The sequence below is a fragment of the Balaenoptera physalus genome, assembly GCF_965194825.1.
Source record: "Balaenoptera physalus genome assembly, chromosome: 4".
Lineage (NCBI taxonomy): Eukaryota > Metazoa > Chordata > Mammalia > Artiodactyla > Balaenopteridae > Balaenoptera > Balaenoptera physalus.
This window is the reverse complement of record NC_138891.1, coordinates 77,123,481-77,140,097: the sequence shown is the minus strand read 5'-3', so window position 1 is coordinate 77,140,097 and position 16,617 is coordinate 77,123,481. Positions and strand designations below refer to the sequence as shown.

The 16,617-nt window shown below is 47.7% G+C and overlaps 1 protein-coding gene across 7 annotated transcripts in view; it reads right to left on the bottom strand.

Annotated features, from left to right (window-relative positions):
• The window catches only part of MYLK (myosin light chain kinase), a 270,332-nt gene that overhangs the window by 95,695 nt on the left and 158,020 nt on the right, over nt 1-16,617 (bottom strand). For all 7 annotated transcript variants that reach the window (XM_082460944.1, XM_082460943.1, XM_082460942.1 and 4 more), the window contains 2 exons: nt 13,865-13,999; nt 10,613-10,765 (listed from right to left, as the gene is read on the bottom strand). In XM_082460944.1, coding sequence (XP_082317070.1) covers nt 10,613-10,765; nt 13,865-13,999 — 288 coding nt within the window. The remainder of the gene's footprint in view (nt 1-10,612; nt 10,766-13,864; nt 14,000-16,617) is intronic.

The window sequence follows — 16,617 nt, the reverse complement described above, 5'->3', positions numbered from 1 at the left end:
ACAACTTCTTCTGGCTCATCTGTGGCCGACTGACCACGTATCAGTTTATGCTCACTCTTGTGTGGACTTAGATAAAATAAGAACAGACAGATGGAAACAGGTGCTGTGAACTCACAGCCTGAGCTGCGTGATCTGAAGCAAGTTCCCCAGCCTAAGCCTCAGTGTTCTCTCCTCTAAACTGATAAGAATACTACCGTTATCATCAGTTACTGACAATCATGCAAAAGTGATAAGAGTAATGCACACATCATCAGTATAATGCATGCCAAATACTGCAGGGTTTTCAGATGATTCAAAGAAATAACACCCATAAAACAGCTACAAAAATATCTGGCACATAATAAGTACAGGAATAAATGTTTTGTGCCTTTCCTAACCCAACGGACTGTTTTTGGTTGAGCAAACTCAACCTGACAATAACTGCAATGAGAAAAGTCTCCCAAATCTGGACATTCACATTTAATCAGGCAGAGATCTGAAAGGTCTCAGCTTCCACTGACATAACATTATAATAATTCCTTACAAAGTTCAGCACCTCACCATTCTAAAGGATTCTAAAGGATGTCTGCAGCTCTCAGTTCATCCTCAACACCCCCTGAACTAGGGAAGATTGTGCCCTCATTTTACAGTGGAAAGAGCTGAGGCTCAAATTGGAGACGGAACTGTTAAAGCAAATAAAGTTGGATCCATCCCCTCAAACCATATATAAGTGGATTAAAGATAACATCTCTCCCAAACTTCATGTAGAGAAAGGATTTGTGAACATCTTAATGACTAGCTTCTTATAGTACATTTCTAGTGAAGTAAACCCACCCAGTGATGAAACAGATTCTTGCTCTGCTCCTTCCGAAAAACAACTGCTTCTTTCCTTCAAGCCAGTAATGCAGAAATTCCTTCATGATCACGTTGATCTACAAGTCAGTGCCCTCTATGCTCTTCAGGTGCACTGTTACAATAGCAACTTCCCGAAAGGCATGTTACTCCTCTTTTTTGTTCACTTCTATGACATGGAGATTATTGAAGAAGAAGCTTTCTTGGCTTGGAAAGAAGATATAACCCAAGAGTTTCCAGGGAAAGGCAAGGCTTTGTTCCAGGTGAATCAGTGGCTAACCTGGCTAGAAACTGCTGAAGAAGAAGAATCAGAGGAAGAAACTGACTAAAAGAACCAGCCAAAGCCTTAAATTGTGGAAAACATACTGTTGCTATGATGTAACTGCATTTGACCTAACCACTGTGAAAATTCATTCTGCTGTGAAGTTTTCACAATATTTAAAGCAGAAGCATGTCAGTTAGGATTTCCTTCTGCATAAGGTTTTTTTTGTAGTGTAATGTCTTAATCATAGTCTACCATCAAATATTTTAGGAGTATCTTGAATGTTTAGATAGTATATTAGCAGCATGCAATATTACATCATAAGTTCTCAAGGAGAGGCAGTCTATTGCAAGGACCTTCTTTGCTGCCAGTTACCATAGGCTGTTTTAAGTTAGAAAACTGAATAGCAACACTGAATACTGTAGAAATGCACTTTGCTCAGTAATACTTGAGTTGTTGCAATATTTGATTATCCATTTGGTTGTTACAGAAAAATTCTTAACTGTAATTGATGGTTGCTGCCGTAATAGTATATTGCCTGTATTTCTACCTCTAGTAATGGGCTTTATGTGCTAGATTTTAATATCCTTGAGCCTGGGCAAGTGCACGAGTCTTTCTAAAAGAAACATGGTTTACTTGCACAAAACTGATCAGTTTTGAGAGATCGTAAATGCCCTTGAAGTGGTCTTTGTGGGTATGAAACAAATGGTGAGAAATTGAATTGGTCCCTCTTATTATAGTATTGAAACTAAGTCTACTTAATTTATCAAGTCATGTTCACGCCCTGATTTTATATACTTCCTTCAGAGAAGGAAGCTGGCCTGTCCTAAGAGCTGACGTGGCCAACGGGGTCCTGGTCTGGATGCTCCCCTTCCCGTCCTGAGAACAAAGGCCAGTTGCCTAGATTCCACTGGGAGCTTTCTGTCACTGTGCTCACGCCCAGAGTCGCCCGTTCTCCTGGAGATGTCTCTTCTAGGGTTGTGCTTTAGCTGTCACCTGGCACAGTCCTGGTTTGAGGCAGGGTAGGCGGGCCAGGGTCTGAGGTGAGAGGCCCCCAGTGGCCATGGAGCCTCAGGGAACCTGAGCCTTCTTCATTTGGGGAAGGCAGGCACTGGCCGTGGCACACCAATAGCAAGGGAGCGGTCCCTGGGACCCTATGACAGACTTGCTACCCAGCTCAAATGGGGCCAGACTAGATAGACCCCAGGGCTTCCCCACACCTGTGCTTCCTCTGCTTTGCTGAGACCAAGCCCAGAGGGGCCCTTCTCTCTGGAATCCAGGATGGGCCAAGCCTCCTCGATTTACTGGCCTAGGACTAAAGATCTGAAGTGGACTTACCTGTTGCTCTGGTACTTGGTCAATTGGCCAGTGCCTCTCCACTCACTCACTTACTTACTCTGCTGTTAAACTGAGCAGCTAGGTACTGGGGGCTCTGTTCCATTTTGAGAGAAAGGAAAAGGACCCGGCCTGTCCTCCAGTGGGAAAGACAAGAACTAAGACTAAGAATGCTGGGACTTCCCTGGTGGCGCAGTGGTTAAGAATCCGCCTGCCAATGCAGGGGACACGGGTTCGAGCCCTGGTCTGGGAAGATCCCACATGCCGCGGAGCAACTAAGCCCGTGCACCACAACTACTGAGCCTGCGCTCTAGAGCCCGCGAGCCACAACTACTGAAGCCTGTGCACCTAGAGCCTGTGCTCCGCAACAAGAGAAGCCACCGCAAGGAGAAGCCCGCGCACTGCAACGAAGAGTAGCCCCTGCTCGCCGCAACTAGAGAAAGCCCGTGCACAGCAATGAAGACCCAACGTAGCCAAAAATAAATAAATAGATAAACTAAAAAAAAAAAAAAGAATGCTTATAAGCAGTTTATTGACAAGTAAAAATGATGCCATATAGTCTAAGCTGTAGCAAGACTTAAGAAAGGGAAAGAGGAGTGAGAGGAGAGAAGAGAGAGGGCGGGAGAAAGAAGAGACGTGGAAGAGGGACTGAGGGAAAAGGAAGGAGAGAGAGAGATGGGGGGGAGCACTGCTTTCTGACCCTACAGACCCTCCGAATTTTCCCTCCTTGGCCATTTTTGCTCTGTTTTGACCCATCTGTTTTTGAAGACAGTTCCTAGTCATGAACTTAAACATAAAATTCTTGCTCTGGGGAAGCAAAAGTATCAAACAAATGATTTCTCAGGGTCCCAGAGCAGCAAAGTAGAAAGTAGATGGGCTGAGGCAGCTGGAGGCCTAGAGCTGCTGCCTATTAGCTGGGTTATTGTGACTTGACCTCTGAGCATCAGTTTTCTTCATCTGTAAAGCAGAGTTAATTCAAAAGTGGAAAGTGGAGTTGTTATGGGAATTAAATAAAACAAACCAGCTTTTCTAACTGATTAGATTTTGTCTATCAAAACAATGTTCCTCATTAGAAAAGCTAATTGATAGTGGTCTTGTTTCAACACTTATAGGAACTGGTATTAACCCAATACTAGATTTTGAAAAGCTCTTATTTAGAGGAAGTTAAGTGCCCACACAACAGGTGCTATTTGTTACCTTTCTCATGAATTCGCATACAATAACCGGTATGACCCTGCTCCTCAAACCTGGAGACACGAGTGAGGGCTTTGGCTTCTCTTGGGCTTGAAATTAAGAAGCCCCTACAGCCTTTGTCCCATTGCTGGTGTGATGGCAATGTCTCCCTCTATACTGCAGTCATTCTCCTGTTCTTCCCTTCTGAGTCCTTCCTCTCTTTCTATGGGTTTAGCAAGAAAAACAATTCTGAATTTCTCCTTAGAAATTTTCTCTTGGAAGTTTTCTCCACCTGTCAACTTTTACTAGCCAACACGCTGCTCTCTAAAGCGCCCCCATGGTTATCGATCTGAATTTGCATACACATTGAGTAGTTTGCCTTGAAAATGGCCCTTAGCAGGCTCCCAGCTCATTCAAAACTTGTGTCAGATTAAAACAAAAAATTATAGAATGTTACCTTTCAAGTGTTTAAACAGATGACACAAATATGAAACAGAGACAGAATACCCTACCATCTAAAGAGCTCCTGAAACCGTGTACAGGTCCCTGTGTCCTTGTCATGTTGTAACAAAAATAGAAATGAGGTTTTTCCTCTCTTGATAACAAGGAAAATAAAGGGAACAGTGAACAGGTGAGAGAAGAAACATAAACTGACCTGAAAGAATTAATCGGTCCTAGTTTTACTTTAACTGTTACTAATATGTAGTGTCTGTAACTAGATTTGTCCCTCACAAAGCTAACCTCTAAGGCTCTCTGACACTATGTGAATTACATCCTGCACCTATCACCGCCCAAACTCCCTGTGAATTACATCCTGCCCCTAACATTCTCTGATCCTGTGTGAATTACATCCTGCACCCGGTGTTTACACTCCCTGAACTCTCTTGTAGCAAATCACCCTTTGTAGCATTCTGCATTTCAGAAAGGTCATGGGCCAATAACCCAGAGACAACAGACTGAGCTGCCGCACCCCAATTACCAGGCTGCCTGACACCAGCTGTGACTGTTTTGAAATAATGCAAGAAGAAGAAAAATGCAAGACCTTCACTACTTTGATCCTTATCACCTACCCCAGACTTCGAGCTCCACCTATAAGACCTCTTCTGATTCCTCAGGGAGGGGGTGGGGGGGCACAGTTCTTGAGGTGCTAGCCTACTCTTTGCCTGGCAAAGAATAAAGCTTCTCTATTTCTTTTCCTCCGAAAACTCTGTCTCCATATTTCCGCTTGGCATCGATGCACAGAGAGCCAAGATTTCTGGCATCACTCCCCAGGGCTTCCCACCTGGGGAGGGACCACTGCCTGTCACAGCTTTTACTAAGTCCTGCTGTCAGAGCCTCAGGCCCGGTCTCTCAGCATCTTCCCTGCTCTGACACCAGCGTCCCTGGACCCACAGGTTGTCACCAAATAAAAGTGGACATGGAGGGGCCCTCCCCTACTTCCTAGCATCCCCCACTCCTCTCAGGTGTGCAGACACGTGGACCTTTTGAAGATGCATAGTTAGGGGGAGGGAAAATGATTGCGTTTGTCTCCGATCTGCTGAAGATTTTCCTTAAGCTTTGAACCTGAGCTATTTTGCTTAGTCATAAAAATGCAAAATACCATTCCAACAGCAAATCCGATTCACTCCAAACCCTGTTATACTGTGGAAATTCAGTAAATCACCAACAAAAGGCAGTTCTGGAAGCACAATCCTCCCTTCTTCCTTTATTTGGTGCTCAAAATCCAGCAAGGTCCAGGGATCATGGTCTAGCTTCTTCCTTTCCCTAAGTTCCAGGACTATTGACTCTAGAGGGCTCATCAAGGAAGCTTACCTTCACCCAGCCATTCCCCATCTGCAGAGCATTTATGCAGGGTGCAAATCCCTCCCCAGGGACGGATGCGAACTCTCTTCCAACAAAAGTCTGTCTCTTAACCAAATAAACCTACTTGGAGCATCAGCAAAAGGTCTACTTCGGTGGGCATAAAAAGAGATCCTTCCCCCCATAGCCTTGCTCTCTCTTTTGGCTTTTCTTCTCCCCACTGATTTCTCCAGAACCTAAGAAGCAGATGGGAAGAAGCAGCAAGGAAAAGAATGAAAGGAAACAATGACGTGTGACATCCCCAAAAGGATCTCTGACCAGTAATGATAGGGTTGCCAGATGGGAGGCAGGAATCATTGCAACCATAGCCTTCTTACTGCCTTAGAAGTTATAATCAAACTCTAAATGTAAAGGTAAACCATCCAAGCCAGCTGACGTTCCCTCCTGAGGCATGTCTGGGAACCACACTCTCCACCACACTGTCAAAGCACGCATCACACTTTGCCATTAGAACACAAAGCTGTAATTCTGGATGGCATTCCTGACCAAGGACTCTGGGCAAATAAATGCTAGAGATGACCTGCAATGGCTGTAGAAGTAAACCACGATGCAGCTCTAATTGTCCAATTAGTAAAATAAGGCTCCAGCTCCATGACATGGAAACAAACAAATACTTGGAAGTCCTTCTCTGACAAGAAGGGCCCACATGGCGCACCACACCAGTTCTGTTGTATTAACTTATATAAAACTAAAATATTGGTTATAAAATAATTTAACATTATATCTGAAAACAGCAGTGTGATGGTTACCTACAGTGGCACCTTGTATGAAAAATAAAGATTTATTGACATAAAAACAATAATAATAATTTAACATTTATTTGCTGGCCTTCATAGAATTTAGAAGACTTTGGACACATATTGTAGGTGGACTAAAGTTCTTAAAAAACAAAAAAGACAAGGTAAAACCGATGTTTATCCTTTCCCCTCAATAAGTTTCTCTTTAGCTGACATAAGTATTAAAAATGTTTTCAATCTATGTGGAATCTTAAAAAATGGTACAAAACAGAAACAGAGTCACAGATGTAGAAAACAAACTTATGGTTACCAAGGGGAAAAGGGGGGGAGGAGGGATAAATCGGGAGACTGGGATTGACATGTACACACTACTATATATAAACTAGATAACTAATAAGGACCTACTGTATAGCACAGGGAACTCTACTTAATACTCTACAATGACCTATATGGGAATAGAATCTAAAAAAGAGTAGATATATGTATATGTATAACTGATTCACTTTGCTATACAGCAGAAGCTAACATAATATTGTAAATCAACTATACAGTACTCCAATAAAAATTAACAAAAGAAGCGTTATCTCAAAAATATTTTTTTTAATGTTTTTAGTGTTTTTAAACTCATAGAGGGAAAGGTTATACAACGTCCAAAGTGCCTGCCAGTATCCTCCAATTAAAATGGCGGGAGGCTGTCAGTACTCAAAGCTGCCCCACAGAGACCTTGTCACTAATCTGAAAACCAGCTGGGCTTCTACGGATGCTTTCACTGCCTAGTGAATGGCTGACTTCCCTGCTGCCTGTTGCTTTCGTTAGAGGCTCTTTATCGAAACAAATACTCTAATAAATATGCTTATTAAGTTTCATTTTTTATTTTAGAAATCAGGTTTTAAATTTTTTTTAACTTACCCACATGTTATGTCCTTAGGTGCCTTTAAGAGCCCAGCAGGTCTTCACTTAAATAAACAAACCATTAGGCTGAGACACTGTCTAAATGGGCACTATTAGCAGGTTAATAAATCCAGTCACTTAAGAATTTTAGCCTTGACAAAGATACTCGGGGTGGGGGGGGGGGGAATAAATTAAAATATTCTAGCCTAAGGAAGCCTCCACACCAATGACTCAGTGCAAATACACTGAAATATTTACTCTCCTTCAGATCTTTCTGGCTTCTGCAGGAATTTAGATTAATCATCCTTTAGGCGCCATCTGGGTCCGGAAGGAAGACTTTCCCGGCCTGGTTAACTACTAGGGATTTTTTCCTAGTGTGGGAGGAGGAAAGCAGGAATATTTGTTGGGGGGCTTTTGAGAGCTAGTGTGTGGGTTTGCTGAGCACTCCCATGTACGCTGAGACCCTGGACATGTGAGGAGTCATGTGCAGGGAACGCCCCCTGCACCACCAGGCAGACTCACCCACCTCCGTTGCTCTTTCATTCATTCACTGAACACACGCCCTGCCTCTCTCTCTGAACCCAGTCTCTACCACTTGGCCCCCGCTCCCTTTGCTCCAGACTCACTGTCTCTTAAATAGGCTGACTTGATTCCCAACTCAGGGCCTTTGCACTTGCTGTGCCGCCTGCCTGGAGCACTCTTTTTCCAGTTCATGAAGTCTCTGCTCAAAAGTCACCTTCCCCAAGAGGTTTTCTCCAGCACCTAACTAAGAAAGGATCCCTTCCACCCCCCTCTCTATTCTCGTTTTCTTAATAGCACTTGTCGGTATTGGATTAAGCCAGGTGCAGATGATTGCCCATCTCTGCATCAGAATGTAACCGGCAGGAAGACAGAACCTGTCTCTTGTTCATGGCCGCTTCCCCAGAACGACGCCTGGCACCAAGGAGGTGCTCAGTAGAGATTTGCTGATAAGTAAGCACAACCACGAGGGAGGTACAGCTGGTAAGAGAACTCACCCCAGAGGAAGTGACATTTGTGGGAGGGAGTTAGATTTGGGGAGGAAGGGGTTCCAGAGGAGAGAAGGCAGAGACAGCAAGGAAAAGAGGCTGCAGAAATCACGTCAGAGTGCTGAGCCAGCAATTTCTGGATGATTGCAAAACCTTGGCGAAAGCTTAAAGAGGTGAGAAAGAGCACCTATGTCTGGCCTTCAACAAAGTACCTGCTGAGCTCTCCTCCAGCAAAAGTTGCCAGAGAATCTGCTCCTGCCTGGAAACCAGACCAGGGGAGGGAGAGCCACTGCCGAATGGCGCCCTCTTGTGGCCAGAGCCCCCAGAACGGATGCTCGGACTATGGCTTTAGTGTGTGGCCCTACACCTCCCTTCTCTGATTCTGATTCTCTCTTCCCTTTACCAAAACCAAACGACCAGACAGACAGACAGAAAAACCACCACCCAGTGTGGCAAAGTTGATCCTTTGGTAAGACCGCTCCTCAGACTTGCCATTTTGAAGGGAGTTCATCTGTTTAAAGGTCGGGACTCCGCTGGACAATCATAAAGGCACCCACTTACTGAGCACGTCCCGTGTTTGGAGAGCATTAGTGCGCTTGTTAAGGTAATCTTCACAGTACCTGCGGTGACTCTCACTGTCCCCATCACACAGAAGAGGAAGGTGAGGCCCGGAGAGGAAACAGCAGCCCGGCGGCACGGCTAGCAAGCCGTGTTCAGGACTCACACCTGGGCAGGTGCGCCACATCCACGCTCCAGCCGTGGTCTGGGGCCACACGGATGGGAGAAAAAGGCCAGGCCCGGGCAGCTGAGGGAGAGGCCAGGACAGTGGTCGGCACAGTAGGGGACTAATGCCTCCACTACAGTCGTCTCCCTCCCCCTGAGCTGCCCCAGAGACTGCAGCCAAAGAAGCTGCCAATAAAGAAAGAAAAACTCCACGGCTGAGGCTGGTTGCGGGACGTGGACCGGAGCCTCCTGGGGACCCTGGGAGCAGAGCCAGGGCTGTCACGGCGCCAGGCTCGGCCTGCCCCGACCTTGTGCAGGCAGCCCAGCGTGGCGGCCTGAGCTCGGCCACGTCTCAGCCTCCTTCACCATTTATGGTAGCTGAGCCTCTGTTTGGCCTTCACGGGCCAGTCAGTCCCGATGCTGGGAGGGGGCCCTCGCTCACACAGGGCTGCTCTCAGAGAAGATCCACGTAGCTCTGACAGAGTTCTTGCCGGGGACCTCTCTGTTTCTACTTTGAAACATGCTCAGATGGGCAACCACCCAGGACCTGCCCCTCCCACAGACCTGGGGGCAAGGAGGACAGCCCCCAGGCCGAGTGGGAGGGCTTCCCGGGAAGAAGCAGGGCCAGTCCCCGGCTGGCTGGCCAGTGCACATGGGCACTTCACAGGAATTGCAGAGAACTCAGAGGGGCTGGAGAGAGCCTCTGCAGCCAGGCCACAGCCAAGTCAGGGCACCAGTACCATTCCTCTATCCCTAGGGGCGACAATGCCCAGCCCCGGGGGCGAGGGTCAGCTCCACTCTGGGGCCAGGGGACTTGCACTCTGCAAAAGGGCAGGAAGTTTCAGTGGTTTGGTGATCTGGGTTCAAAAGGCCAGTGTGGCTCACGGCCTTGGGGTGCTTAGGCAAGTGACATTGATTTCTTGAGAGCCTCAGACGCCTCTATGTAAGATAGGAGGAGCACTGCCCCCCAACCCTGGGCTGCTGCTGCTCACATACAGGGAGACTCTCCCCAAGAGGCCGAGCCCTGGGAGAACAGAGCGGGGAGGCATGTCTCCTGCTAGGCTGCTGGAAAAGCGGGGCACGGCGCATCTGTTCCAAGCGCCCGGGCCCCAGTCACCGGGGGCTCTGGGGGCCCGGGTTCAGCTGGGGCTGGGGAGTCAGGCTTACCTGAACACCTGGGGCCCAAGAAGTCCTTCCCTGGCACTGTCACCATGCCTGCCGATACCACAGCCCAGACAGCTCTGTCTTGAGTCTGTGGCTCTCCAGGGACTTCCTGGGACTAAGCGCTTGGTGCCGATCAATGGATGACAACCATAATAATCAGATTACTGGACACCAGGCTGGTGAGGTATAAGAGCAAGCCTGGGGTGGTGGGGAGGAGCAAGGGCAGAAGGAAAAGGGGGGCAAACGGTGGCCCTCTGGAAGCCTCAATACTGGCACTTGTTACCCGGTGTCTCCCAGTGTCCCCCAGTGCGTGAGGGGTCATTTGTGAGAGCCTAAGTCCTCCAGGGATACTTCATCTTTCAGTGCGTGCAGTTTTCTGCCTACCAGACTGGAAGCTTCTTGAGCCAAGGGAGTCTTTGCCTCTTTCCCCTGCATCTTCCCTCAGCCTTGGTGGGGTGAGGGGGTGGGGGACTGGCCTTGCATGTCCATCTCCCATGGCAGACCCTGGTCACTGTGAGCTCCTGGAGGCCATCGCCTCCACCTGCCTGCCTTTAGGTGCGGTGCCCTTTCTCCAAAGCAGATGTGTTGGCAGGAAAGGTGCTTCCAGAGAGGTGCCCAGAGGCTCCTACCATGGACAGTGACCCGGGCGCTGCAGGACACCTGCCCCAAGGTGTTCTCGGCCAGACAGGTGTAGGTGCCATCGTCCTCTGGGAGGGCATCCTGGATGTGGAGCTCAGCCACGCCAGCCTCGCAGGTGGAGTGAGCATACTGGATGGGCTGCCCTGGGGAGGGAAGCACAGCAAGGCTCAGGCAGGGAGCGCCCAGGGGCAGGGTGTGAGCCCTGTCCTCAGCAGGGCAGCTGTTGTCATGACGCTGACGTTCCCCATGCTTGCTCAGCCCCACTGAGGACCACCCCCAGCCAACTGGACAGAGGCTCGAGGAGGGGAAAAAGAGGCAGGTGCTAGGGAGGTAAAGGAGAGGGAGTGACTGTGTGGGGAGAGGAGCAAGGCCGGGGCTGGTAGGACTTGGGGGACAGATTCTGGAGGCACTTAGAATGCAGGCAGGAAAGGGACAGAGTGCTGTGCATTCTGTTTAAATAAATAGTCCCCAAATCCACATCCTAGACTTCACAGAATCCTGAGCCTAGAAAGAATCTGACAGGGTCATCTGGCCCACAGCCCAGCCTCAGGCAGAACAGACCTCACCCAGACTGCACATGAGGCTCCCGGCTCCTTTTAGATGTCTCCAGAAACAATGATTCCATTTCCCATTGCAGATATTTACCAGAAGCAATTCTGCACCCTCAGCCTAACACTGCAATGACATGCATTTTAGGATTCACGGAAAAGATAAACACAGGGAACTAAAAAACGACTCTGGCCCTTTCTTCCAAGAGTCCCTTGCATGGAGGGCCCTTTATTCAGGTCACATAAAGTCCTGCATGGAGATAGAAGTGTGTGGCGTGAAATTCAGTGGTTTCTTTAATGCTATATGTTCCCGGGATTTTATCATTCCAGGATGTGAGCTCTCATTTCCAGGAAAAAAAAAAAAAAAAAAGAATCTCATTACTGAAGATCCTGGCCTTAGAGCAGGAATGTTTCCATTCACCATATAGGAAGCAACTGTCAGTTCCTTCCCTTGTCAGCCCAGGCTCCTGGTTTGCACATCATAAAACTGGGGGTGGGCAGTGGGAGAGGGAGAAAGTGCAGAAAAAGGTCCTCTCCCTGCAATCCAATGTTTTCTTCTGCACATAGCAACACTTCACATCTCCATGACAGGGACTGCCAAGTCAGCCACAGGGCCAGAGGAAAGAGATTCCACTGGCCCGACTGCACTTCATAGAAGTGGGGCTGGGGGATGGGAGAGCCAGGGGCCAGGATCCTGCCACTGAGAGGACTGAACACCCGTGTGTGTGTGTGTGTGTGTGTGTGTGTGTGTGTGTATGTGTGTGTGTGTGTGTATGTGTGTGTGTGTGTATGTGTGTGTGCATGTACCTAAAACCTCTCTTCCTTGGGAATACCAGTACATTCCATGACTGCCATCTAAGTGCCTCTGCTGTTGAAACCTGTGCCAACAAGCTGTTTGAGAGCTCTCCTTTTACTGGAGCATAGCTCATTTTGGCTCCACAAGCATGGGGTGAAATGGTGGCTCCAGAAAGGAGTTGTTGGCTCAGGGCACTCAGAATTAGGCAACACAGAACTCCCAGCTCCAAGACTGGTGAGATCAGAGTTGGCGGCCAAGGGTCCCCGACTTGTGCATGATCGCCCTCTAGTGGGAAGAGTGTGAAAATGCCAAGATTCGCCAAGAGTAAGGTGGGGTTGCTTTTCAGTTTGGAGAGGTGTAGACCAGGGGTCAGCAAACTCCTGCTCATGGGCCAAATCCCACTTGATGCCTGTTTTTGTATAGCCCAAAAGTTAAGGACAGTTTCTCATATTTTAAATGGTGGGAAAAATCAAAGGAAGAATATTTCATGACGTGTGACAATTGTGTGAAATTCACGTGTCCATAAATAAAGTTCTATTACAGTACAGCCACACCCATTCATTTACATGTTGTCTCTGGCTGCGCTCTGTGCCATGACAGCAGAGTTGAGTAGCTGTGCAGAGACTGCATGGTCTGAAAATTTGGAAATACTTACCAACTGGTCCTTTATTGACAATGTTTCTTGATGTCTGGCCTGGAGTGTGAGCCAGGCGGAAGGGAAACTCTCTTGCTCAGAGCCCTTCCTAGTCTTTAACATCCATGCTCTGTTCCAGCTGCAAGGAGGCTGCCTCCTTGCAGTCAGTCACGGAATCCGATAGGAGCTCTGTCCGTGGTGAGGGGTGGAGACCCCAGTTCTCACCTCTCTGCCCACACGTAGGGAGACCCCAAGACAACTTCTCTCACTGACTAGAGATCATTTCTAGCAAAGCCTAAGCAAACTATACCGATGAGGCAGGTTCACAGGCAACACGGCAATGGTGCAGAAATGAATGGGGCTATTTGGTGCACAGGTGACGGGCCGCTGCTCCCTTAAGGAGCCTATTCCATCAGCCTGAGAGCTGGCAGAGACCCGAACCTTCTGTTCCAGCCCATCTCCTCACCAATAAAGAAGCCGATGCCCAAAGAGGTGAAGGGGGGTGTCCAAGGTCACCCAACCACTCGATACGGAGAAGGACAAGTACAGATCCTTCATCCTCCCTGCAGATCCCCAAAGCAGACCCCACTCAATTTCACCAATTTTATGGACTGTTCTCAGTTCTAATAATAGAGTACTCCCATACTTTTGGAATTTAAAGGCTTTGTTTTTAAAAAAAAGAGAAGGGTGATAATATATAATAATTCTTTTTCCCAAAGGACCTTACTTGGCAAAAAAAAAAAAAAAGTTGGGATGTCTCTACAGGACTATAATGTTAAAAAGAATTACTGGTCTATAAACCCCCAAACCACTTGCCGCTAAATAAAAGGCAAGATCCCATGAGCAACTGCTAGTGTGGTTCATTAATCTGTTGGTATATTTGTTCATTTATTGACTCAACAAATATTTATTGAGGGCCACTCTGAGCCTGGCCATATGAAAAGGAACTAAATTGCTTGTGCACCTAGGTGCCAGGCATCTCATTAACTGTTTTATATAAAGGATCTAATTTAATTTTCACAATCGCCACCCTGGAAGATAGGTGGCATTATTCTTGTCTTGCAGACGAGGAGCTCAAGGCTCAGACAGGAGTAAAACTTGCCCAGTGTCCCCAGCCAGGCATTAGCAGACTCCCAGGTCCCATGCTCTCTCTGTACCCTGTGCTTCCTTCTCATGCATAAATGGTCAGAGTGATATGTGGGGAAGCCAAGTGAGAATGCAGGCAGGGTCAAGGACCCAGGCAGCTGGAGCAGAGGGGACTCACCATTGAGCAGCCAAGTGATTCGGGGCACCGGGGTCCCCTGCACCGAGCACTGCAGCACGAAGTCCTGGCCCTCAACGACAGTGCAGTCCTTTAGGACACTGGAGAATGAGGGGGCCGTCTCCATCATGGCCAGCCCTGTGAAGGCAAAGAACAGACAGGCCGTCTCAGATCACAGCTGACCTGTGCTGTTGACTGACCGGAGGCTGACACCTCACTGCCCTGGGCGCCCAGGGCTTGCTTCTTTGGTGGCCTGGCTTTGCCTGACCCATCATCACACAGGGAAGCAGGCAGCACTACTAAGGCAGAGACCTGGAGCCTGAGGCAGAGTCACTGGCAGGGCTTTTTTCACTGTCACAAGACACCCCGTCTGGGAGTGCTCAGGACCAGGCTGGCCTCCTCTCCTCCGGGACACAAGTTCCCCCCACCCCCACCCCCGCGCCCCCCGTCTTGTCTTGACTTTCACTATCCTGGAGCATCCGCAGAACTCCTCCTTCCCCCTTTCTTGGCCCTATTCTACTTTCTGGTGTCTTTTATCATCTTTGACGCGTCCCATCAGATGATGCACACATTTTTTTTTTTTTATTTTAAAAATCCTTGGCCAAAATGTTTCATTAGATTGAAAATATGGATAAAATAGATTTTTTAGGAAAACATAAACTGCCTAAGCTGACTCAAAGAACAATTTATAAATTAAAAAAATAGGCTGGCAACCTCTATGATCTAATCATAGAAATATCCCCTTATGGTTTACTCAAGAGATATATGTACAAGGATGAACACTGAAACATTGTATGTAATAGCTAAAGACCCTGCACACTCTTGTGAATATCTTTTTCACTTGTAGAGACCACATGCCCATTGGTGAGGACATTTCAATTTTAAATTATTATAATTAATTTTTCCAATTCCAGGACAGAATCAAATGACGAGGACTTACATGGGTTCTAGTTTTCCAACCTAGGCCAGTGGTTCAGAAGCACTGTGGGCCTGAGACAATGCATTACTCAGTCCCCCTCATGATTCTGATGCACATTCTCACTGAGAACCGCTGAGCTGAACTTTCCAGAAGCCTTCTAAATAGGTGAGTTGGGGAGTATTTTGTAGTTTGGAGGCCATAATTAAGAGCAATAGGGATAGAAAATCTCTTCTACAACACCCAGAACATGCTGCAGAAGAGTCAAGGTGGCTGATAGCTGAGAAAAGGCAACTGGATTTGGTGATAAGAAGATATCTCACTGGTACTTTTCAAGAGAAGCTATTCAATACAGTGATGAGGGGAAAACCATATTATACAGCAAAGGTTTAAGGGCAAAGGCTAATATTCGAGGGCTTACCAGGTACTTTTCCAGAGGTGACAGTGCCACGAGACTGCTATCTTTAGCTCGTTTTTAGACGAAGTTCATAATTTCCCATAGTCAAGCCCAGCGGTGAAGCAAGGCTTTACACATAGTTCTCTGACTTTACATCCACACTTCTTCCTCTAGCCCTGAGCTCCCCTAAAGGGAGAGTAGGCAGTGGGAGCACAGCTACAAGTCAGGATGTGGTGCATCTAAATGGGACTGGTACCGAGGGAAGGGATGCCAGCCTATCTGGACAGGTGGGGGGAGGCACCACCTCCACCCCTTTGGCCAGCATCGAATTCCCTCATTAGAGAAATGCCTTTGGGAGTCACTGAAAACAATATGGGCTTTTGTGTCAGACCAACATGGGTTAGGAATATGCTATTTTTTACAAGGCATGGGACCATGAACAAGTCACTTAACCTCACTACAGCTCAGTATTCTCATTTGGAAAATGGGTGTGACTCTATCTCACGAGATTGTTGGGATAACTAAATGGGGCCATGCAAGCAAAGCTTTTAGCACGAAGTCTGGCACATTGAACAGGCTTTCAGTGGGGGATTAGCTGTTATTATCAGATGGAAGCTGGGCGTGGAGACTGGACTAGGCAGCAAGTTTTGGGGTAAAAGAGAGAACGCGGGAGCTTAAGGGTCAGTGAAGCAGAAGGAAGATTTTTTTTTTTTTTCTTTTTAGTTGAGGGGAGACCAGAGCACACCTGTAGGGAGGAGAAAGAGGCCTCTAGATAGGGGGACGGGGAGAGACTGAAGAAATGGTGGGAGAGTCAATCATTATTGGACCCGATCTTTGTGGGGATGGGAGGGATGGAAAGAGAAGTCTTGGTAAGGGAAACAGGCAGCTTTTCTGCAGTGATAGGAAGAGAGAGAGGAAGAGGTGTTAGACGACCTACATCTTGGTGGAGCCTTCTAGAGAACAGCTAAGGAGAAAGGCAGTCAAGCAGGACTTCTGGAATGGCACACTAAGGACTTCCATAAGTCTGCTCCTCCAGACAAGGAACAGGAACCCTGGCAAAAGTACTCAACATCAACTTTCTCAGAACTCTGGAAATTACCCAAAGGCTTGCAGCATTCTGAGCAGCCTTCATTCTAAAACAAACAAACACACAGCTGAATCTTGGTAAGAACAGCAAGCTTTGTGGCATGCCCAGTTTCCACCCCCTCGCCCAGCTCTGCGGTGGCTTTCAAGCCCACATTGTCTTTCACCCCCAACTTGCTGCAGGTACAGTCTCCACGCACAGCTTCCATTTAATAATAGTAGCTAACACTCCAACCAAAGCTTCTTGGTTTTTAACCTTCGGTGGACACAGTGCTAGGTGAGGCCCCCGCCCTGACACAGAGCCCTGCATGATGAAGCTCAGGTTTCCCGACCTGGGACCTCTGCCTACAGGCGCTCCCA